General features: G+C 45.0%; 7 protein-coding genes across 7 annotated transcripts; 6 read left to right on the forward strand and 1 right to left on the reverse strand.

Annotated features, from left to right (window-relative positions):
- Positions 1-21: 21 nt before the first annotated feature.
- Positions 22-585, forward strand: F5147DRAFT_545477 (uncharacterized protein; the record flags this gene model as incomplete). Its single annotated transcript, XM_041430318.1, has 1 exon — positions 22-585. A coding segment is annotated over one exon (564 nt), but the record flags the coding sequence as incomplete, so codon positions are not given.
- A 141-nt stretch (positions 586-726) lies between these two features.
- Positions 727-1,506, forward strand: F5147DRAFT_743850 (uncharacterized protein; the record flags this gene model as incomplete). The annotated part of the gene is made up of 2 exons (XM_041439634.1): positions 727-1,314; positions 1,417-1,506. 2 exons carry the CDS (start codon positions 727-729, stop codon positions 1,504-1,506), a joined length of 678 nt encoding a protein of 225 aa, XP_041296629.1.
- A 1,026-nt stretch (positions 1,507-2,532) lies between these two features.
- Positions 2,533-3,087, forward strand: F5147DRAFT_649845 (uncharacterized protein; the record flags this gene model as incomplete). The annotated part of the gene is made up of 3 exons (XM_041433383.1): positions 2,533-2,597; positions 2,722-2,792; positions 2,870-3,087. The coding sequence occupies 3 exons, from the start codon at positions 2,533-2,535 to the stop codon at positions 3,085-3,087; spliced, it is 354 nt and encodes a 117-aa protein (XP_041296630.1).
- A 2,053-nt stretch (positions 3,088-5,140) lies between these two features.
- F5147DRAFT_649846 (uncharacterized protein) lies at positions 5,141-6,257 on the forward strand (the record flags this gene model as incomplete). The annotated part of the gene is made up of 5 exons (XM_041433384.1): positions 5,141-5,174; positions 5,223-5,237; positions 5,398-5,701; positions 5,766-6,006; positions 6,063-6,257. 5 exons carry the CDS (start codon positions 5,141-5,143, stop codon positions 6,255-6,257), a joined length of 789 nt encoding a protein of 262 aa, XP_041296631.1.
- Positions 6,258-12,258: 6,001 nt separating this feature from the next.
- Positions 12,259-14,099, reverse strand: F5147DRAFT_649847 (uncharacterized protein; the record flags this gene model as incomplete). The annotated part of the gene is made up of 6 exons (XM_041433385.1): positions 12,259-12,356; positions 12,455-12,672; positions 12,719-12,809; positions 12,912-13,063; positions 13,470-13,637; positions 14,062-14,099. 6 exons carry the CDS (start codon positions 14,097-14,099, stop codon positions 12,259-12,261), a joined length of 765 nt encoding a protein of 254 aa, XP_041296632.1.
- Positions 14,100-15,287: 1,188 nt separating this feature from the next.
- Positions 15,288-17,150, forward strand: F5147DRAFT_649848 (uncharacterized protein; the record flags this gene model as incomplete). The annotated part of the gene is made up of 6 exons (XM_041433386.1): positions 15,288-15,473; positions 15,542-15,644; positions 16,255-16,307; positions 16,592-16,687; positions 16,734-16,970; positions 17,016-17,150. The coding sequence occupies 6 exons, from the start codon at positions 15,288-15,290 to the stop codon at positions 17,148-17,150; spliced, it is 810 nt and encodes a 269-aa protein (XP_041296633.1).
- Positions 17,151-18,298: 1,148 nt separating this feature from the next.
- F5147DRAFT_822019 (uncharacterized protein) lies at positions 18,299-19,609 on the forward strand (the record flags this gene model as incomplete). Its single annotated transcript, XM_041443726.1, has 4 exons — positions 18,299-18,586; positions 18,642-18,797; positions 18,956-19,103; positions 19,161-19,609. 4 exons carry the CDS (start codon positions 18,299-18,301, stop codon positions 19,607-19,609), a joined length of 1,041 nt encoding a protein of 346 aa, XP_041296634.1.
- Between the last annotated feature and the right edge of the window lie 5,005 nt (positions 19,610-24,614).

Genomic DNA, 24,614 nt, shown 5'->3' on the forward strand with positions numbered 1-24,614 from the left:
TTCCACCCATCTCTGAGCCTTGAGTCCCTGAGCACCCTTATTGCCAGGATTGAGGAGGGCATGGCCAAGATCCAAAGATTGCACCCTCAGGACTCTAGTAAGCCCTACAGTCTTTCCACCCTTGATGCTGAGCTGGTGTCTATGGCCATGATCCATGCTTTTGGCGAAGACTATGCCCAATTTGCATCTAGCCTGATCCTCCTCAAGTCCTTGGACAAGAAGGAACTCAAGGCCGCCTTCCTTACTGAGGAAACCCAGCACTGTCGACGTGCTGATGCCCTCAGAGCATCCTCTAGTGATTCTGCCCTTGTCTCTGCCACTGGGGTGCCGCCTAGTAGCTGTAAGTGCGGTGCTAATGCTGTCTGTGACTTCTGTGAGAAGGCAGACCATTGTGTCCACCAGTGCTTTGCCATGCAGCACGCCAGAGAGGTGCACAAGACTAGGCAGGCATCCAATCAGCCTGGCAAGTCAGGCAGGAGGTCTAGGAATGCTGACAAGGCCTCTGAGGTGTCCTCTACCATGTCCCAGCCCTCCCCTGGGTCCAATGCCTCATCCAATGCGTCCTCCAGTGTCCCTGCATCTGCAAACACGTCCTCCACTGTCCAGAACACGACTGAGTTTGCCAGTAATGTAAGTCTCCGCTCTTTTGACTCCTCTAGTCCTCTATGCCCTCTCCAGCTTGATGCTGACGTTGATTGGAATGCAGACACAGGGGCCACTTCTCATATGACCCCACATCACCACTACATTGGCAACTATACCCCAAAACGCATGCCAATTCAACTGGCAGATTCTACTATGGTCTATTCAGCTGGGGTGGTGTCAGTGGTCTTTAATCCTATGTCTGTGGGCGAGGTAAAGAGTCTTAGAGCGGTCGAGTTCACTCGAGTCTTGCATGTACCTGATCTTTGTAACAATCTCCTCTTAGTCCTGTATTTAACTCGAAACTGCGGCTTCCTATCCTCTTCTCACATGACCTTCTGTCGACCTAAGGGTTCTCCCCTCTTCTACACCTCTATCAACTCCAACAATGCTGCATTTCTGGACGGCATCACCTCTCCTATGACCGAGTTCGCTTCCCCAGCCTCTACATGTCCTATGGACATCGCCCTCTGGCATAGACGACTAGTGCATCACCACAAAGCTGGTGTCAGGACGCTCATTGACTGTAATCTGGTCACTGGACTTAGGCTGGACTCAAGGGCATCACCAGACCCTATCTGCGAGCCTTGCCTTGCTGGTAAGATGCATACCAACCCCTTCCCTCCTAGCAAGTGGAGGGCGAGCCGTCCTTTGGAGCTTGTTCACACTGATGTTCACCAGCTCCCCTACCGCACTTTCAGTGGATATCGCTATTGGGTCACATTCATTGATGACTACTCGCGTTACCGCTTCATTCTGCCCATCAGGGCCAAGTCGGACATCTTTGAGGCGTTCAAGACGTTCAAGGCTTATGCTGAGAACCAGTCTGAGCGAAAACTCAAGACTCTGAGGGACGACTGTTAAGATGGGAGTGAAGTGGGCCGCTTCTAGAGGCTACTGAGAGACCAGAAGAGATCAGACTAGAGTCCAGAGTAAGTTGCCAATCTATTGAATGCTGTTTAAAAATCTCCCGCTTTGACACTGTCGATGCCCTGAAAATAATGTTGAAGTAATCTCAGGACCTTGATATGCCAGCTTCAGCTCTTTGACTTTACAAACACTGGACACCTGTGACTGAGCCATATGATGAGAAAATTCGCACTCTTGTCCTATCAGAACTTGCCCAACCATTACCAGCATCGCAAAAGCTATCATGCGTGTTCAACTCAGCACCCCCCGAAGAACACATACATATTATTGTGGGTATGTAGTATTGGTGATCAACTCTTATCATTGTAACATATTCTAAACATTGATACTCTACCATATCTATGTAAACAAATCATGAAAAAGTGTATCTAGTCTTGACAATCATGCTGCAGTCACTTAATGTACTTGAGGTATTAATCTTGATAGTAACATTTGAGATGCAAAAAACAATTCAGTGATGTTAGTGGACAGGACTCGAATTAAGGATACTATTATGCATCTTTATCGAATGACACACATCATCAAGGTGCTGGAAAGGGCCTCATGTATTATCAAGATTAATGGAGGCTCACCAAAACAAATCAATTGTTGTATGTGGATTATTCAATGCTAATACATTTGTATGCACAATGGCGGCCGAGCTCACATGTACAATAATGAATATTTACATGCTACACAATGCAATGGACATAATTGTGAAATGGGCGCTGCTGACATGTGCGCGTGGCAGACTGCAAAATAAAGATTCTGGAACCGCCCCTGTGGATATTTGTGTGTGAGAAAATACAATAGAGGAATTTATGAATGGCCACAGTGGACATTTATTACTCTCCTGCACTATTAAAACAATCTGTCCATTTTCCATTCCAAAACAACCATCTTATCACACATTCATGTTTCCAGGACTGCAATTGAGGTTGAGAGCCCAGGATGTCAATCTTGTGTTGCTGAAAATCAACCATGCTATTCTTATTCTCCTCGATCCGCATGCAAATGATGCAGCAATCTGTGTTCCCTATTGCCAGGTAAGCCTTCTCCATATCTTGACATCCTGTATACCAAATATTTTTGTCATTATCAATGTTAGCACATCCATTGAGGCATAATGTGCGTGATTCACCTGATGCATCCACACTGCGATTACTGCAGGGACATGAAAAAAGTTTGCAAAGGACGAACCGGCAAAGCATGTACAGCATGTGAACAGCTGTGCAGCAATTGTAAGTTCTAATCTACTTATTTTCCTTATGGGTACTCATGAATTCATGCATCAGGTCCTAAAGTGTTCGAAGAACAGTACATGATGTCACCGACGCATCTGGCACTGAGTCAGAATCTTCAGACTTGTTAGATGACGTGATTGTCTTGGACCACAAACCGTCCAATTGGATTGACAGCTCTCCAGGAAAGTCTAAAAAGAGAAGGCGAGAGGAAGACTCAGACGATGAAGTGATCATCTTGGATGATAAGCCGGCTGACTGGATCGATAGGCAGAAACGGAGACACCAAGACTGAAGCAGACATAATGGACCCAAGTATCATTTCTACACGGAGGAGATGCACTAAATTGTAGTATAGACATGTAAATAAATGAATCAATGTACATTACTATATATTCCTGGTAAAAGATACATATACAATAGTACATATTTATACAGAGGCATCGAAATGATTGCGAACCCGTCCAAGTCCGAGCAGCATTGGCTACCAAACTCTCCTATCACATGTATTTATATGAGGGGAATGGTTGTGATAGATTGATACACATTTTCATGCTCACCCCAGCTTTGAGATTCTGATAAACCAATTATGTCAGTCATGCTCTTAAGTACACACATAACAGGTTTAAAATTTGAATACATAATTAATGGGACAAAAATAATTGCATACAGTTGTGGATAGAATATATGACATCAACTACACATTCATCCAAATGTTCAATTTTATGTAACATCAAGGATATTGAGGAGCTGATGGAAAGAGAGCATAAATAAGTATTGCACTTTCCAAGATTCATATGCATCGTTTCTATTTTTGCAGTTTCCTTGGCATTGTAGAGTTAGTATTTTCCTGCACTGTCATCCAGAGACCTTGTGCATAGAGATACAAACATACAAAGTGTTGTATAGTCAGTATCTCTGAGTAGTCTCGCTGTCCCATCGTAATAGTCCTCAACATCTTCTCAGTCGCCAAAGTCGTCAAATTCATCATATGTCTCAAAAGTAGGTTTTCAATATCCTCGATGTCGCCAAAGTCATTAAAGTCATAATATGTCTCAAAAGTAGGTCCTCAATGTCCTCAATGTCGCCAAAGTCGTCAAAGTCATCATATGTCTCAAAATTAGGTCCTCAATGTCCTCGATGTTGCCAAAGTCTTTGAAGTCATGATAGTCCTCAAAATGTCCTTAAAGTCATACTAAGTAGTAATAGTCATCAGAGTCTCCCAAGTCGCCAAAGTCGTCAAAGTCATTAAACTGGCTCAAAAGTTCTGGTAGTCGTGATAATCCCCAATGTATCCTAAACCGCCAAAGTCGTCAGAGTCAAAATAATCCTCAAAATGTCCTTGATTTCATAGTCAGTCATCAAAGTCCAACTACATCCTCAAAGTCCTAATACTCCTCATATACATAGCCCAGATATGTCATCAAAGTCTGTTAAATTGGTAAAGTCATCCAAGTCGCCCCCAGTGTCCTTTAAGATACTAGCAAGTACTCAAAGTACTCAAAGGCATACTAGTTGGCCCAAAATTCTGATTATAAAAAGTCTTAGTAGGTCCAGAAATCCTTCAAGTCCAACTATATCTCACAAGCAAACTGATCACAGAACTTCAAATCTATATTCTGATACTTCGGAATCTCAGAGGAGGAGTCACAGAAGTTGGACAAGTAATAACCTGAATTATCATTCATGGAATATTGGTTTGTTTTCAACATCTTCTCACAACCCTTTCATTTCGACATCGATGTCTCACTAGATCATTAGTCTGTAATTCAGACTAGTTCGTCTCGCAGTAAAGATGAAACTGATTACAGCCCAGTTTCCCTACTGTCAGTATGATAATCATCCAAACCTGTCATGGTCGAACATCCATATTTTATTTTTATCCTCTACTCAAGTTCAATACATACTTCCATGGAAGAAGGACAGCGTGTTCACCTTTCCTTCAGGCAAAATATGTTTCATATGATATTGTGTTCTGATGTGGATCAAATAAGTCACAGGATCTCTGGAAAGATACTGTGGATATAATATATTGTCTTTCTTTTGTGGATAAAATATGTTGCAACATTTCTGGTCAAATACACTGTCTGATATAATCTATTGTGTTCTGATGTGGAGTGAATTAGTGTATTGCAAACACACCTCCGGCCAAATACATTGTTTCATTCAATATATTGAGTCAATGCGTGGAGTGAATTCATGAATTCGTGAATTGAACAACATCTGTGGCCAAATGCATTGTTTTATCTGATACACTGTGTTCAGCTGTGGGTTTGATTTGTAAACCGAACCACACCCTTCCTGGTATATATCATAATGTTCGACCTTGCCTTCTACCATCATCACCCATGTCTCAAAAACATCAATATAAAACCGACCAAGGTTTCTCATCGCACATCTCATCCCACACATTATCTTTCTCATAACAAGTCTCCTATCACACAAGTGAGTGACTCAGTTTATCACACAACCCTTATCATTTCAGACTCTAATTTCTAAAGATAATACAGGATGCCAGCTGATCGCCAATGAAGAAGGAAACCGACAGCATACGAAGTGTCTTTTCTGGAAGAATCAGCTGACATCAAGAACAACACTCTCACAGATGTCGCAGACCATGGGGAACGCTACAGGCCACCATTTGGTGAATTAGTGCCGGAGCACAAGTACTTCTACATCAAGCATCACGAGGGTCAACAGAACGATGACACCCCATACTTATTAACCGACTTCGCATTTTTCAACATCTGGCAAGACATGGTTCCTCTTCCAGAACTAGACGGGCCTTTCGAACTCAGGTCACATGATATCTTTGGGGCTGGTATGGCTTCCATCGAAGGCCACGAACCTGTCTACATTCACATCAGACCTTTGAGACACTACGACATCAACCTCGCTGATGCTGATGGGTAAGTCTATTTTTTATTAAATTTATATTGAATGCGCTTGATATCTTACCACATTCATGTACAGATCCATGCATATTGAAAGCGAAAGAGCTATCTATTCTCTCGGAGTTCCCTCCAAGCAACAGGACGGACTTTCGAAAAATATTTCTACTGCACCGCACCATCCAGCTCATCATGGCATCATCCAGCTCATTGTGGCATTTGCCAAAAAGCAGCCAGAATGGGAATATGAGGATTTCTTGAAGGAGTGTTTGAAGATGAAGATCATTGGCGATACCCCCGACGAGGGAGACATTTGGGATTGCGTGAGTTTCATTTACTTTCTTGTGTTACTGCGACCTTTTACTAAATTTATTTGTAGGTTCCACGACTAAGACATGTGGTGGAAAACCTAGAGGGCAATCTGTGCACAATGAATATCGTTCAGTTCCTCTTGTACACCCCTCGCCCTCAGATGATTCTGAGAACTGCAAAGCCATCTGGTCTTCAATGTGTGTGCCAAAAGGCCAGAGCCAAAAAAGAGCTGGAGGTGATAGATTTGACAGTGTCAGATTGATTGATACATGCAGAATTATGGACTATTGTAGCTAGTGAAAGTCTGTGTCATTAGGGAATCGATCATACATACCGCTTGTATCACATGTACTATATGCGTTCAGTTGTCTCAACATCACAATTCCGCTTAAAGAGGCAGAAATTCAACCAGAACATACAATAGCTGCACAGTCTTCGCTCCAGATAAGTAACTCAGTATCCTGCCTAAAAGGAACTTGCATTGTCTGTTCTCCCTCCTTGCACATATGTTTAGTTACATATTAGTTACATATATTTCATTCTGGTCTTGATAAGATACGTCACCACACCTGCGGCAAAATATACTGTTTTATTAAGGAAGATGAAGTCACTGTTATATCTCAAGTATGTGAAGATGCATGTAAAGAAAGTGAGAAAAGAAGTATGAGTGACGATCATCAACTAAAATAGATCAGACGCAGGTAAGAAGACAGAAGGCACAAGAAACATCTGAATCGTTTGAGGCGAACTGTGAATTTTCAGCAGACATTTATCAAGGACTCAGGGGTATCTAATTAATACAATATGCGAAATTTGGACATCCAGACCAAGAATATCAAACATCTTGAGTAGGAGAAGAAGAGAGACCATAAATCAACAAAGGAGATGTAAAATACCATAGAAAAAGCAATGATCAGTGTAATTCAAAGTGCTGATATCCGATTTGGATGCTAGGGCACTCAGTAAGTGGTATATGCACACAACCATCCATTTAATACTTCTTCCATAATATAAATGCAATACATGTATATATCTGTTTTGTTGCACAATCTGAAACAGGGCATTTAAATTATATATCCTACCAGGAGGAAGAAACCCTTGCTCATCAAGAGCAAAAAAAACAGCGAGATGTAGGGATACGATGCAAGCCTGGACTGAACTGAGAGAGGCTTACGATCAAGTTCTGTATAAATCTCACACAACACAACTTACATGTATATTGCGATCTTTCTATGTAGAATATACAACATAGTGTCCACTATTAAAGAGGTACATGTACACACCATTGCAAACAGTAAAAACATGGGGCCACAAATTTGCATCAGTGCAGAAAAAGCTAACTGATACCTGCAATGAATCTCGCATGAGTCCCAAAATTACAACAACATCAATCACATATTACGCTCATATTACAGAAGTGTTGAGAGTTTATAATTATACTATACTGATCCTCTCATAACTAACCAGTCCTAGCAACATTCCAACCACAATTTCATAATCAATGGTTTTTCTTTCGTCAAAGTCAAACCAAATCATTCATTAATGAGGTCCACCTCAATGGAAAAACCTCGCTAAGGCAAACATCTATCATCGTGTCTCACACACATTCTTTTTCCTTGATGTTTCATGGCCTCAGCTAACAAAAATGGATGATGATATCAGTGGCTGAATTTTCTGGCGAGTTTTTCTGAGCATGGAGGATGAAACAAACATCTACTGAGATAAATGGATAGCCCTGAACTTGAAGGTTTTCTTGTGCAACCCATGAAACTGAGGCCATAGTGCTTGGCCTCAGGAGGATGGAGGCACCCACCAAGGAATGAGGCATGAGCTCCCAAGGTATGTGGGACCATGAGTAAGCTTCAGCCTGACCACAGGAACATTCCTTATAAGGGAACAAAAATCGATTTCATAGTCCTCCTCTCCACAATCCTGATGATGGTGGTATGAGATTTGCATGATCTCATCGACCTCATCTCCCTGAGCTATGGCAAAAATGGTTGGTGCACCATCAGCCGAACCCATAGAGTGCGATCCAAAGGTCATGGTGCACCACCCAAAGATCATGGCAGACCAACGAAGATGTCATGGTGCACTGGCTCAAGCAATGGTGTGGCAGCCTAGGGGGTGGGAAAATATGACCAAAAATAGCAAAAAAAAGAAAAATGCAGAGAAAGACTGTGCAATCTAGGAGGTATGAAGGAAAAGTCTCGAGTGAGAGAGTTAAGCAAGCTATGGTTGAAATAAGCAAAAACATGGACAGTTTTGAGGCAAAAGGGCAGAGTCAAAGTGAAGAAAATGAAAGCACCGAGAGTCAATGCAAAGGTCAGCATATACAAAGATAGAGGCAAAAGGGAAGGTCTGTGTCAAGTGAAGAGATGCATTGCAGGAGGCAAAGGTAAAGTCAAGAGATATGATAATCAAGCAATCAAAAGCCAAAATAAAAGAGAGTCATGGATGAAGGAGCCAAGCCAAAAGGAAAGGATGCAGTGAAATGGAAAGTGAAGAGATATATCAAAGGTGATAGTCCGAGTGAAAGTCGAGAGATGAGACGATGAAGAAAACAAAATCAAGAAAGTGAGTTGAAGTGAAATGGGAGAGAGAGGGAAAGTGAAGAGATATGATGATCAATGAACCAAATGTCAAAGGAAAAGTGATAAATGGAAGCGAATATTCAAGAAACAAGGGAAGAGTCAAGAAGGAAAGAGATGATACATGATATGATCAAAGAGCTGAGAGGAAAGATGAAAGTGAAAGCGAAAGCGAAGATAAGTAGAAGGGAAACAAGAGTAAGGGGTGAAAGTGAGAGAGACAGAAGATGGAAAGGAAAGTCAAGGTCAAAGTCAAAGTCAAGAGCAAATGCAGGGGAGAACGGAAGATAAGAGTGAAGCAAGGGTGAGGAGAGAAGGAAAGTCAAAGGCAATAAGACAAGCAGGAGGGACAGAAGAGGGAGAGGATAAGAAAAGGGAATGGGTGAGAAAAGGAGAAGAGAGAGGATAAGGAAAGAAGATGAGGGAAAGAAGGAAGAGTGGAAGTAAAGAGAGAGAAGAAGTATATATAAAAAATGAAGTAAGACAAGAGAAAGGGAGGAAGTGAGAGTGAAAAAAAAAGGTCATAGCAGGGGGTGTATAAGAAAAGTGGGAGTATAAGAGAAAAGGATAAGAAAAGTGGGAGAATAAACAAAATACAAGGGTGAAAGTAGAGGAAGGATAGAATAAATGGGAAAGTCAGAGAGAGGAGGGAGGGAGGGAAAAACAGGTGAGTATAAGGAAAGGGGAGTATAAGATAAGGGAGAGTGAGAGGCAAGTAAAGAGAGAGTAAAGAAAGAGAATAAGATAAGGGAAAGTGAAAGTGAAGTAAGGAAGAGTATAAAATAAGATAGAGTGCGAGGAAAGAAAGAGTGTGAGGGAAGGAAAAGTGTGAGTGAATGGTGAGTGGGAGAGAAGGATGAGTATAAGATAAGGAAAAGTGTGAGATAAAAGAAAGGGTGAGTGAAGGAAGAGTGATGGGAGAGTGATGGGTAAGTAAAGAGGAAGTATAAGATAAGGAAAAGGGTGAGTGAAGGGAAAGTGAAAGGAGAGTATGAGGAAGGGTACAAGATAAGGGAGAGTGTTACAAGTAACATCGGTCACGTGGCCCCCCTATCATTTTCCCCTCATCCTCGCCCTCACCATCTACCGGCTCGTCCTCCTTTACCGCCTTTCCGTTGACCGGATCCTCGGGACCGTTCCCGTCCCTCGCATCGCCCGCCTCTATGCACGTGCATGCACGTTCCTCTTCTGATTCGACCACCAATGTGGTCCCGCACCTGTGACTCGGTCTGACTCGTGCCACCAATGTGGCTTTCCTCTTTCTGTTTCCCCTGACTGCGGATTCCTGCACGTTGTATTCTTACCGTTGGTCCGTTCCAACGTTTCTCGGTCTCATTCCACATTCGACCATCCATCACTAATCCGGCTCTGATGCCAGCGCACCTATACCATTCCTGTTTCCCCTTTACCCTTACCTACTGTGCGGTAGCCTTGCCCTTAACCCTCTCCACTTAGTATAAGTAGTCGGTCACCCTGTACTAGATTCTCTAACTTGAATCTACTCAATCTTCCCTGGAACATACTTCTCTCTGAAGCCTCCTCAGCTTCAGTCTCTAGTATCTTTTCTTAGTCGCTCCTCGCGGCTAAGTCTACCTCGATCAACCTCATCGTCCGGACAAGACAGTCCTGACCTTGAGTGACTTCTCAAAGACATCCGTCTATGAAGTCACGTGACACGCGCGTACTGTGATCGCTGCCGACTCATCGTCGCCAGGTTCACTTGCTATACCGGATCCTTCCGGTTACGTCACGAACGTTAGCGGACGACGCCCCTCTTAGGGCTCCGCCTAACAGATCTATTTGAGTGCGTAACAGAGAGTGTAAGTGAAGGAAGAGTATAAGGGAGAGTGTGAGTGAAGGGAAAGTATAAGATAAGAGTGAGTGTAAAAAAAGGATGAGTATAAGAGAAGGGTGTAAGGATAAGATAAGAAAAAGTGTCAGAAGTAGAGTGGTGAGTAAGTAATAGAATAAGATCAAAGTGTTGTGAGAGGATAAGAAAGAGAAGTTAGAGTTTGAGCTAACGCAGAACCCCAAGTTAGAGCGTAGAACCCCTTTAAGTGGTCTTGTCTGAGCCCACTAGGGTGGGGGGCTGTTTTGGGTTTCCTGTTTTTTTTTTTGGTTTTGGCTTTTTTTTCCTCTTTTTGAGGGCTGGTTTTGGTTTGTTCTTGCTTGGTCTGTTTGTTTGGGTTCTGGTTTTTGGTTGGTTGTTGTTTGTTCTTGCTTGGTCTGTTTGTCCTTGTTTGGTTCTTCTTCCTCTCTTGGGTGTGGGTGTGGGAAAAAATTACCCAAAATATAAATCGTAGTGCACTCTTTTCCAAGCCATTCCATGGTCTCATCCCATCTTCTGATTCAAATCTCGCAAAATAAGCAAAAAACATTGGCAGATTTTAGTCTCTTTGGAGCCTTATAACCAGCCACTCAGTGATCCAAACATACCTTGGTGTTAACATTTTGAAGGACAAGATGGCAGCTTCCCTCAACCATGCAACTAGCAACCAGTGCAGCTGCAACCTCACATGCACCTTGACCACATCCCCAGCAACTCAACCATGCAACCAGCAACTCAGTCCAGTCACATGGCAACTCAAACTCACTCCAGCAACTCAGTCCAGTGTGCAACCTCTCATACAACCACTTAGTGCAACTTAACCATGCAACTGCAATGCAACTCGCAACTCAGCAAGAGCAACTCAACTATGCAACCAGAAACTCAGTGCAGTGCAATCTCATATACAACTCAACTCAGGCAACTACTCAACTCATGCAACCAGCAACTCAGGCAACTCTTCAAGACTAATACAACACTCTCAACCAGTAAAAACTCAGGAGAAACTCAATTGTGACCAGCAATTCTTAAGTAACTTGGAGTGCAACCCTACAACCACCACTCTAGTAATTATGAGATCACATTCACTCAGTCCAGTCACATGCAACTCAAACTCACTCCCAGTAACCTCAGTCCAGTGCAACCTCTCATACAACCACTTGGTGCAAATTAACCATGCAACTGCAATGCCACCAGCAACTCAGTGCAATGCAACCTCACATAGTAAAATTGAGAAACTGAGTGTGAACAAGCAATTCTTAAGCAACTGGGTTTTTCAACTCATGCACCAGAGGAACCTTACCAAGATATTCACAAAATTAATAGTAAAGCACTATCATAGAGCACTTTTCTCCAAGCCATTCTATGGTCTCATCATATCTTCTGAATCAAATCTTGCAAAGATATTCGCAAAATAAGCAAAAAAAATGTGTGGTTTTTTCAACTCATGCACCTTGACAAGTCTCCCAGTGCAACCTCATATACAACTCCACCTATGCAACCAGCAACCAGCAACTAGCAACAGTGCAGAGGAGTTTTGGAGGCACTCGACCATGCAACCTGTTCAACCAACTCATATCACCAATGCAACTATGCAACCAGCAACTTAGTGCAGTCACATACAACTCAAACTCACTCCCAGCATCTCGGCATCTCAGTGCAGTGCAACCTCTCATACATCCACTTAGTGCAACTTAACCATACAACCTCACATAGAGTGCAACTGAGAAACTGAGTGTGATAAGCAATTCTTAAGCGACTTGGAGTGCAAGCCCTCACTCCAGTAACTATGCTACAATGTCAATGTCGTGAAACAGAGTGATCATGTTCTTTTAGGCTTGTGAAAATCAGACAGCGCAGAGAAGTGTTTTTTCATGCACCAGCTTTGTGGTGTTTGTCTTGAACTTCGGCTTTTCAGTGCTGGTGGCAACATATTTGTTGCAATCTAAGATCATGATGCAAAGAGCAATCAGAGGCCTGCTGTGTAGCTCTGAAAAATTATGTCAAAAGTGTCCAACATTGTACAAGTAGAAATAGACTCACTAATATAATGTGATATGCGCAGTAAGTTGATGACCATTCGCTGAAAATTTTCCAGAGAATGTTCATGGACTTGGTTTGTGAGGGTCCTTCCTTGCTTATGGTCGATGTATTGAGAAAGTTCTGTTAGATGCATGGTTTCATAGTTGTAGAAATGCCCTCCAGTGGCAAACAAAGTTACTGGTGTATAAACTGCGTGGAATTGGCCAGGAGGTTGTATACTAGTAATTGTGAGTAAAAATCCTTATAAAATGACAATGTACTCACAGCATGTCACTGGATAAAAGAGTGACAATCTCTCCGTGCCAAGTCTCCTGTATTTTCTTGCGGTTTTGATAAAGATCTGTCAGCTCAGGGGCTATCTCAGAAAGGTTGGTCCATGTAAGTGTGTCCTCATGAACATGTCACCACAGGCCCCATTTGTTTTTGTCTGTTTCGACTTGCATGAAAGTCAGGCTACCATCCAAGTCGTGGTGCAGATGTGTCCAATACGTGGGGCTATGGACCAATGTCCATGAGTGTATGGTGAAGTTATCCAGGTGGACCTTTTCACCGATAGGGCAGTCAACAGTAGTTTGATTCCATCCATTGATGATACCACTGTCGAGAGTGCTAATAATAGATGGGTCAGCTAACTTAGTAGTGTGATGGTTTAGGATAATAATATGGGTACGAACCTTAGAGCTGATGGGAGACCACCTTATCCATATGCAACATCGAGAATACACTGGATCTTATTGGGATCGTGTATGTTTTTCATAAACTCTTCAAGAGTTGTGTGCTGGTGAGGATACGTAAAATCCTTGGTCTGTTATTCAGCGTCTGTTATAATGAGGTTAGATCGTGTGATGAGTATAAAATTAAAATAACCATATCATGTATGACAATATACATTAAGTCTGACATCCCACAATCTTCGAGATAGTCTAGATCCAATGTTGCAGGTTCAGGTGTGCTTATTTTCCAAATGACGATGGCTTTGTTTACCTTAGGATGTGTTTCGGGAGAGGAAACACACTGTTTCTTTGGAGGACCTTGTCCTTCAGTGGAGTCTGCAATGCCGGTTTGGTTGGCCATCTCCTTTTCCTCCTTCTTTCGCTTTTGCCATGCAAGTTTGTTCTTGCACCCTGGTAGGATCACACTTCTTATTGGCAAGCCATCTTCTGTGGCGTTCGTGTTGCTTTTCCTGTTTGGTTAGATTAGATTTGGTGAGGTCAATTTGCTGAAGCCTTGGCTTCTTGTCCAGTTGGTCGTGCTGTAGCATTGTATATCAACCAGGAATTTCCTTAGTTAAAATACAGCTAAGCCTTAAGGTGGAAGTGAAGATGAGATAGAAGTTAAGAGGGAAGAAGTGCGAGGGGCGAGGTTGCATTAAGTAAGGAAACATGGATTTGTGGGACTCAAACAGCTGTGGATGTTTGATATTGTCATCGGTGTGGATTATGTGTTTTAGTACAGGAGAAGTTGATCCTCACAAGCTTAGTAAGGAACATGTTAATATGAATATGGTAAGTAGGTCTTGGAAGTGTGACTGTGTCCTCAAAGTTGTGATAGTTCAATTATCACAGTTAGACTGGTCACAACTAGTTAGTGTGAACATAAGTAGTCACCAGTCTTGGAAGTCCAATTGAAGTGTCCTCAGAGTCATATTGAGTCAAATTCCTCCTATGTGCTTAAAGTCCTCAAAGTCATAATAGTCCTCAAAGTATCCTTAAAGTCGTATGTAGAAGTCCTCAAAGTCGTAATAGTCCTCAAAGTCATAATAGTCCTCAAGGATAGTCCTCAAATATATTCTTATCGCAGTTGTGAATATAGTGGCCAGTCTTGGAAATCCAGTCCTCAAAGTCAACCTAGGTCATAAAAGTCCTCAGAGTCTGATGACGTCCTCAAAGTCTCAAAGTCTCAAAGTCAAGATGGAAGTCCAAGTAAAATCCCACCTGCTGGAGTGATATGGCAAATGTGATATTGCACATGCAAATACTGTGGCACAGTCCCACAAATTGGTGACAATACATCCAATATTTGTCTCAATCCAGACGAGGATGTTTCAGAGGATGAATGGAGTGATAGCTATGGAAGTATCAAAGAGACACAATTAATGGATCTTCAAACTGACCCCAATGTCACTGAGCCTCACATATGCGTTGCATACTGGGGTCTCCTTGTCGACCCTACCTACAAACTCTGCATCTGCATTGACTGTGGTACCAGACCTGTTATAATTGGAGTAGGTCGAGCCTTCCTAAGCTGGTTGGCTTGTTATCTAGCTGTTTTAGAAGGACGGAAGGACATTCACTGGTCTCGTAATAAGACAGGTTCTACCAATGTATATATCTTGTAGTTTAACCGGGCTTGCAGGATGCGGGATATACTATGTTGATACAGGTATGCCCTTTCCACCTTCCTCTGATGTATTTGACACGTGAACATCTCATTCACAGATAGACACGCCCAAACTACTACACTGGCATGGTGGCCCATGTTTCAGTTGTAGGACTATCGGGTTTGGACACAGGATACTGGAACCTTTCCTGCGAACTAATGTTCCAGGGAAGACTGGAAAGAATATGCACCAGTAATGCAACCTTGCTGACTACCAAGAAGTGGAGGTCAGACCTCAAGTGTTATAAAAACCAGAGTAGGAAAATAAATACCCATACCGAAAAAGAATGTCACCTCTTGTTTGAATACATAATCTCACATATATCATTTGTACTATCATGTATGTTAGAATAGTGACTATGTTTGAATACTCCCAATGTAAACCGAATGTAAAGGAACGTGTGAGGGAAAGTAACCCTTCATGTGACAAGGAGATTTTGTGAGGTGTCTCCTCATGAGTGAGAAATGCAGCATGTATTGCATTGGTGTGGGGGGGAACTATGGGAGGGTCTGTTTGCATTGCATTGGTGTCCTCAACATAGTTAAGCTTGTCAGAGAGCTGGTTAGGAGCTGGTCCAGCCAACTGTGGGGTAGCCTCAACATCTGGAGAAGAGAGAAAGATAAGCAGGAAGTGAATATTGTGAGGTTTTACCTTTGTCGTCGAGACAATCTACTGCAGGTATCGGGATGGACACTTTTTTTGAGTAGCCTCTCAAACTTGTAGTAATTGACACACAAGTGGTCAGGCTGTCCGCATGGACAGTGCAATATGCCTTGCGGGGACCTTTCTATGTGAACTGTGAAAGAAAGAGTGAGTATATGTGTTGAAATTGTAGATGGATCACCTACTTGTCTGTCCATGTCAAATGATGCAAATCTTTTTACATGAATGTTCTGCTTGGACTTGAGTTGTGGCCATCCTGTAGGATGAGGACATTGTGGCTTAGGACATGTGAGAACTCTAAACATGAGTGAAGGACAAGTCACAATTTAGACAGACATACTGGGCATCCTGTGTCAGATGAGTAACCTTGGACACTGAGATAGTGTGTGATTCCAAAGGAGATGGGGTCCAGAAAGATGCGAAGGGATTCTCAAAGGCCTGAGGTACTGAGGGTTGTATGTCCCACCAATTACATCCCCCGTGAATTGCTTGAAGAAGGTATGATAGGCAATTGAGCTTATGTGTAAAGGAAGTGGGCATATAAGTCAATATGAAGTATTGGGGAGAATATTTGGAAGTCTGCAGAAACTGACATATGATGATCAGCGAATTTTGAAACCTGGTACCCATTTTATGTAAAAAAGGGTGCCAGTGATAGTAGATAAATAGATATTTTCATGGAATACTATGTACTATGTACTTTGATGACTAAGTATTTGATTACTTTGAATGCTCATTCCTGTGAACTGATGATCAGTCATTGACCTGTATTGCAACAAGAATGGATGTCTTGAGTGCGAGAAAGTCCAGGTTTGCAAGTTGGACTGTTGTGATTTATATTGACAGAACCGAATGGCACTTAACTTTGAAGAGACACAACATGCTGCACACGTGGAACAAGATCTCTTATTAGCAGGGAAAGATGCTAAATATCAATACGAGATTCTCGAAAGGGAGAAGCAGTTGGCCAAGAATGAAGGGGAACTAACCTGCCTGACCACTGATTATAATTCCAGAATCGCTTAATTGGATGTGCATCCCGAGAGCGTTGGTGCAAAGAACTCTAACAATTTCTGTAGAATCAGATCTGACAGGCAAACACTATCACCCCTGTGTTACCTCCTTCATGGCATCATCTCATAGGCAAAAGACCTGTCGTTACATGCACTAACATCATTGGGTTTTTGCCAGTAAGTCAATGTCTGTAACACACCTCAGTATCTCATCATTTTCCAGATTCCTGACGTATATTCTGAATCTCTTGCAGACAAACCTATCAGTGGCAATGATGCACCTCTCTTGGCTTTGATTTTGGCTGTTCCAATCAAAAACAGCATGGTTGGAATTCTTGCTGAGGCACTCATGGCTCTCCAGTCTCAACCAACAACGTTCCCTGGTAAACCTCGCTCCAGACATAAAATCTCTGAACCCTCTATTGAATATTTCAATGATGATCAGCATCGAGAGAATAAGGTGTGTGACCCGCCATTTGAAATGGCTTTGCTAATAACATATCAGGTGAATGTGCAAGACTTATTTAAAGAGACATTCCATTTTGTGAAAGATGACGAGTACATGCTTTACAAGGGAGCAGCGCGCGAAGCCATCTTGCTTTTCGTTGGCAGCATGGGTCCCGGTGTGTGTGAGGAATGATAGCTAGATGAGAAGGGGAGAAAGGGGGAGAAAGGGTGAAGTGGGGTAAAACTCAAATAGACCTCTGGACGCGAGTATAGATTCGGCCCAAGGGGATTGCTACTGAGAACGATTCCTCTAATATGGAGGGGAAACTTTGAACTGGTAAGAGTAACTGAAAATGGAAGAGCGCACAACATTGCGCTTGAAGCGATGCGAGCGCGAGCGAGCCGCCGAAGGTGCGATACAATGTGCGACCGAACGGCCGAAAGTTTGACGGAGCACGGAGACGCGGAGAAAAGCCGACAGTTTATATGAATGCGCGACTAGCGGGTATGCGAAGGAGATGCAACACGACGATAGTGAGGGAAGAGAGCTCTGACTATAGATGCGATGAGCGATGTGTGGACGATAGCGCGACCGTTAATACAGCGCGTGACGTAGTCAGCCGAAGGTTTCTGACTTAGAGTCTGAGTGATGCGTGCAAACAGATGATAATTTCGATAGCGGGAAAAGAAGATACATCAAAAATCCTAAGTCTAAGGTATATATGATAGCGCGCGTAGCGCTGTTCGGAACCGAGAAGATAACAGTAATACATATTAAGGGTCTATAACGCAAGTAACGAGACATACGTGATATCACCTTTGGAAATATAATCAGTCTAATGCAAATGAGATAAAATATGCACCAATGGACCAGCGGAGGACATGGATAGGACGGAGGAAGGACACGCGATGGAACTGACGAAAAGCAGATGCGAACTGAAGCGCGCGCGTGAGCCACAGCCGTCGGCCGACAATAGGAAGGATGCGCGCTGTGGTAGTGATAGTGCGTGCTTCGGTAGGACCTGAGGGACACTGCAAACATAGCCTCTACAAGGCTACAAGGACTACAAGTCCTACATCACATACAAACTTTAAATCCTGACTGTCCCCAGTCAGCCTCTATAGAGTGGAGGGACTTAGCAAAATTTCGACGAGATAAGTCACGTGACTGTGTGCGTTTCGCGCTGGATGTGGGGCACAATAGTGGACTGCAGATTATGTGGAGCGCCAACCGTGGGAACTGTGGCCAATTTTGATGTATTAAAACGTGTCGCGTGCCGCGCTTCTCTTCTTCTCAACTTCTCATCGCAGACGTCGCGATTATCTTTTTATCATACTGCCATGTCCTCCACCATCTTCAACCCTTCTATGCTGACTGCATTTCCTTCTCCCTCTCCCTCACCTGAACCTGAGGAGCACCTGCTAGAGGGTGGCAACGCGTCTGTCGACGACGCCACTCTCGATGATGCAGCTCTGAAGGAGCCTGAGGAGTCCGAGTCCGACCGGGTGGAACGCACTTGGGCCGCCGTGCTCAACACCATGCGCGTCTGTGTGGACACTGCTCCTCCCTCCAAGCCGGAGCTCTTGGAGGAGCAGGAGTCTTGGCTCCGTGACTGGAATGTTGCGATGGTGAGTGGCGCGTCTAATTTTATTTGCTTACTTTTTGCTAACGACTTGTTTTTAGGCCGATATGACCGTCGTATACGAGCGGGCGCGTGCAGCTTCGCTGAACGTGTCTTTGAACGACATGGATGTGGTGACGTTAGCCGAGGGCAAGATTGCCGCTAGGACACTGACAAGAGCCATGAAGGCATGGAAGGAGAAGGCGGAAGAATCTGCGGTGACTGCACGCTGACAAAGGGAAGGGTAAGGAGGTCGTCGTGACTGAGAAGGTGGTTGAGAAGATGGCAGAACCGGTGTTGACTGATATGGGGTGACCGGTAAGTCCTTTTTTTTTCTTTTCTTGCCTTTTTTGTTTGTGCTGATGCGTCATTCTAGCGTTTGGGTGGGCGGATGACCGCGACCTCGGTCAATCGTCCCGCTGAGTGTTGTGAACACTGCGCCACGTCTGGTGCCAAGTGCGTTGTCGTTCACGTGGGCGGGCATTGTGAAGTGTGCATTAAAGTGCGGAAGGTGTGCTCTTTTGGTAAATTTGCGACACTTACTTTCTGTTTCTTATCGTTACTAATGCGAGTTTTGATAGTTGCGACCAAGAACAAGGGATGCACGCCGGCTGCGCCCAAGCGCAAGGTGCCTCCCTCTGTGCAGACAACTGCACCGGACACGGCTGAGTCGGAAGTGGAGATTGTGGGTGAGGCTATGGCCGATGAACCTGCTGTCGGTCCTTCCAAAGCCATCGTCATGCAGCAACCAAAGCGCATGCTCGACTCGGACGCTGTTCCTGCGGCGAAGCGCCCTTGTCTGGAGGTCGACCCGGAGTTGGAAGAAGCATGTGCAGAAGCCGTTCGTCTTCGCAACGAGAACGCTAAGCTCCGCACGCAAAACGATAAGTACCGCCTTGCGCTTATCAACATGCGCCAGCACACGTGCATCCAGGAGTCCGAGTTGCTCCACATGAGCAACCAGCTCTATATCTTGGCGCGCGACTGGGGGAATTGGGAGAAGGAGCTTGGGGAGGTCCTAGAGGATTAGGAGGACTTTGTAGAATACTTCTTAGATTAGAATCTCTTGCCGGCGCCAAAGCACTTTGTACTATAGCGTCTCTCTTTTCCTTCTGGCACCTGGTGCGCTCAATAGAATAGTCCTGTCGTGTTCCGTCCCATTGTCCGATCCTAAGTCCATGTCCAAATCCGCTAAGTCCATTGGGCTATAGATGGATTAAAACGGTAATAAGTAATTGAGTGCGGCGGTAAAGAAAATAATTGAAAATGAATACGGAACGGTCGTGGGTTGCGCGCCCGACTTGTCTTCTTCATGCGGCTATCGCGTCTACCCCTGCTTTGGCCGCTGATGGTGCAGTTGATTAGAGATGAGGTCTGTAAGTCTATAGTAAAATGTGCGTGGTGCAGCAGCGCGCGTTAGAAATGGAAAGGTCTAGGGGGTTGGTTATGCGTGCGCGTCTAATGGAATGATATGTGTTATATATATATTTGGTTCTTTATTATTGTTTTGCGGTGCGATAGCGATAGAGTCTGTTGAATATGTGCGGTCAATGCACTTATGTGTGGTTATATGAGAGAAATGAGAGGAAACGATTGCCGGCCGAAACCCGGGGTAAAACAGAGAGTATGTACTATAGCGGTATGTTTTTGCGGTATTCTTGTTATTCGGTGTTTTTGGTATTTTCGGTTTTTATCGATGCGGGAGTGGTGATTTACATGTAGAGTGTCGGGTGGTATGCGGGAAGGGGTGTATGCGCTAATCTTCTTGCGCGCGTTCTGGTTCGTCTTTGTCTGGTTCCTCAATGTCCTCGTCGGCTAGCCGATCTAGCGCTTCATCATCTTTTCCTGTGACGCTTGTTACCATAATGCGCTCACCATTGCGCAGGTGATAGGGAATGATGCGAAACACCGCATAGCGTAAAAGCGATATAGCGCCGTCCAACTCGGCCAGGATATATGAGCCTCCCTTTGTGCGGCGCACTATGATCATAGGTCCCAAGTACCACAGCTTCGTCTTCTTGCTTAGTTCATACTCGACCTTGGAATTCCACACCAACACTAAAGTGCCGGGCGCATGGTCATAATCGCGGATGGTATTGCGGAAGCGCTTTTCGAAGTCGCGAATCGACGCGAAGCATGCTTTTACTACCTTGTCTCGGATCTCGCTAAGATCTTCAATGCGCTTTTGTAATTGGCGGGCGCGCCATGCTATAAGATCAGCGGTGGTGAATACGCCGCGCGCAGGCGTCGGCACTAGGAATGTAGCTTCAGCGAGGTCAAAAGGAAATATCGGCTTTACACCGTGCACCATAAAGTAGGGCGATAAACCCGTAGACTTGGGAATGGTGACGCGCTCGGCCCAGAAAACAGAATGAACGACTTGATGCCATTGCAGGTCATCACCGTCGCATGTCTTCATGATAGCTTCGTGAACGTCACAATGGCGCCGCTCGACTATGCCGTTGGCTTGTGAATTATACGGCGAAATATGTATCGGATGGACATCATATTTTTCGGCTAACATGTCAGTGGCGAGTCTGTAAGCGGGTGTGTTATCAGTAATCAGCTCAGTCACTGGACCCCATCAACAGAGGATCTCTTCATAGATGAAAGCCGCTAGCGACCAGGTATTCTCCTTGCGCAGCATGCACCATTCTGGATACGATGTTAGTGCGCAACGCGCTTGGACAAGATACTCAAAGCCGCCCGCCCGGGGCATCTTCATAGTGTCAATATGCACTCTGTGGAACAAACCGCCGGGCATCGGTACCATCGGTGGGATATGAAGCTTGCGCGTCTGCCTTATCTGGCATTTGTGACACGTGCGTGTGTACCATTTGATGTCATCCATCATAAATGGCCACCAAAACTGTAAGATTAGCCGAACGCGAATCGCGTATACTCCCTTGTGACCTAGGTCGTCATGCGCTTGTTTGAGAATACTATAGCGCTTCGGTGGCGCCAAGACGAGTTGGTGTGTACCATGGCGCTCGCGGTGCCATAGGTTGCCATCGAGCATGAAGAATCGCGCTGCTTGGTTGACCATTGTAGTGTAATCTTCATCCGATAACCCTGTCAGGCGCTTGCGCGCTATCAAGAACTGCTTGAGAGTCAGGAGCTTTGCATCTAGCGCAACAGCGGCTTCCAAATGTGGAATGATCTGTTCGTCGGATGACGGAGCGACAACATCTAAGAAGACACGGAGGATAGGTAAGCGATTTGGCGGTGTCACGATCGGCGCTAAGCGCGCTGCTCGTGTGATATGTGCCCTGGCGGATTCTATTGTGAATGTGCGGTCATTAAGCAGAGTCAATCCGAAAGAATAGGCTCGGTCTAGCCAATCCTCGTGATCGTCATCTTCTAGTACATCATCCTCGGCAGCCAGTCTCCTTGAGAGACCATTGGCGCCTTTGTGCTTTGCGGCGGGTACGTGAACAAGATTAATTGGGAACAAAAGAATACCCGCGATCCACTGATTTATGGTCGCATTGGGCTGCAAGTCCGGGTTATTAATCATACCTTTGATATACTTCGCGTCGACCTCAACCATAAGGTTGGTGACGCCGAAGATAAAGATGCGCACAGCACGCAACGTGCGGAAGAGTCCGTATAACTCCAACTTCGCTTGCGAGTAACGGCTTTCGACCTTGCTGAGCGCGATGGAACCAAAGCGGTTTGGATAGCACTTGCCATCCTCACCGACTTGCAACAAAATATAGCCGACCGCGACTGCGGACATGTCAACCGATAAGATAACTTCTCGGCCGCTCTCGTAGTCAATCGGGCGCAATGCCGGTGAGTTGATGATAGTGGCTTTGAGTAAGTCCATTGCCTCGTGATGTTCGTCTTCGAATTTGAACGGTACATCTTTCCTGGTGAGGTTAGTGAGCGGCCGCGCAATGCGCGCGAAATCATGGATGAATATTTGGAGGACACCACATGTGCCCAAGAACCCGTGCATTTGCGACTGGGTCTTTGGCTCTGGCCATTTATGAATCTTCTTGACCTTTGAATCTTCTGGGACTCGGCCGTCAAACGTGCATTTATGCCCGACGATGACTGCCGATGGCGCGGCTAATACAAACTTTGTCACGGATACTGTCACACCGACGTTTTCTAGCCATTGGAGGATGCAGTTGACTACAACAAGATGCTCCCAGACGAAGCGATGGATCCCCGCATTCTCGGGTATAGTCTTGTATGTGCCATCGGCGTTCTGGTAGCGCGTCTTGACTGACTTGATCAGCACGTCGTCAATGAATGGCGATGTGAACTCTGGGATCTCGTGCTGCAAGATAAAAGCGGTATCCCCTTGATGGTATTAGCATGTCCTTGCAGCAATGTGGTTAGCCGATGGGGGCCTAGTGGCGTCCCAAAGGTCGTCAAGTCGCGCGAATCAATATGAAGCGCTCGCTGATCGTAACCCGCATATAAATCAAGGATTGTGTAGATCGCATAGCCCGCAAAAGCGGTGGCTAAATGCTCTACAAACGGCGGTAGCAATGCATCTCGAATTGTTACCTCATTGAGCGGCTGCAAATCATGGACTAGCCAAAGCGACTTTCCGTCCTTCTTTACAACACAAAACCATCTAGAGCGGTATGTGGCTGTCGACGGCTCGTATATGCCCGAAGAGATCTTTTCTTTAACAATGCGAATAACTTCGCCAATGATAGCCGGCGGGATTGGAATGTTGCGCTGATTCCAAGGCGTGTGCGGTACCGTAGGTATCTTGTAAGGCAGGAAATATTTTTCATCAAGGCGGCCGCGTTCAGTGGCGCACCAAGCGAACATGAGTTTGTGTACAAGAACAAGCCATCGTACTAGCTTAAGTTCTTCTGGCCATAGCCATTTGGCGGGGTCAAGATCGAGCTTGTTGGCTCTTTCTTTCGTGAAGCGGGTACCTGGGACAAAATCGGGAGGGTGAGCGGGTAATTCTGGCAAGCCAGCGAGCGGGTCTTCGGGCAATTGCCGCACGATTCTATACTCGGCCGGCATAGCCATTGGTACCGTGCGGACTTTCTTTGCGACTGGTTTATATACCAGTGCATGCAGATCGCAGTCATAATAATACCACTCGTTGAAAGTGGCTATGTTCGCCTTATTAATGGCGGATCTGGTGGACGTTAGTTGCGCATATTGCGCTGATTGGAGCGTGGACTGAAGAGAAACAGAAAACTGCGGCGGACGATGCGATGATACAGAAAATGATGCGATGTCGCTCCTTAAGAGTGGTAATGCTTTGCCTTCGGCGCACGCATATTGCGGCGCCTCAGGACTTGAACGTGAATGTGAGACATAATGTGAAGAAGAAACATGGTTAGCGGAATATAACAACGGCGGGTAGACGTCTCCCCGCGGCAACTGCAGATCATCAATACCTAAAAACCCTTCTCCTCGGCTTTTGCCTTTGCAGAGTGCTCAGCGCAATGCTCGCCATTGAGACAATGGTCACAGCGCTTGACCTATGGCAGGGTCGGGAGGCGCAATTCCTTGCGGGTGTTCGGATCTGTGATTACAATATCTTGATCTCCATTAGGGAGATCGTTAGTGCGGCATGATGATAGTTTGAAAAATGGACAGCCAAGGAGAACCTCAAACATTGTGCGGTTAGTCACTTGTACTTGGAAGTACATTGGGCCGCTGCCGAAGTCGAGCGGGACATTCTTGATGACACCAAGTGTAGCGTCGCGCGATGTGTTTACCGATTCCATGTTGAGCTTGTGATCTGAGCGCAAGCCGACGCCCAATGATTGCCATATTGCACGCGGCATGACAACAACCTCTGCACCTTGGTCAAGGACGCAGGTTAAAACTCTTCCGCCGTATGTGACTGCGCGGATACAACATAGCGGCGCGAAGTGGTCGGCAACGACTTTGCTGTCGTCGCTTCGCATACGAACACCATCATACGCGCTGAGCCATTCTTCCGTTGCGGGATGCCATGATAGTTCATTGACAGAGACTGCGCCAACAGTTACCCGTTTAGTAGCCATCATATCGCAGAATTGCTTCCTGATTTCAGGTGATACGGC

Source organism: Suillus discolor (assembly GCF_016758755.1).
Source record: "Suillus discolor strain FC423 chromosome Unknown F5147scaffold_9, whole genome shotgun sequence".
NCBI lineage: Eukaryota > Fungi > Basidiomycota > Agaricomycetes > Boletales > Suillaceae > Suillus > Suillus discolor.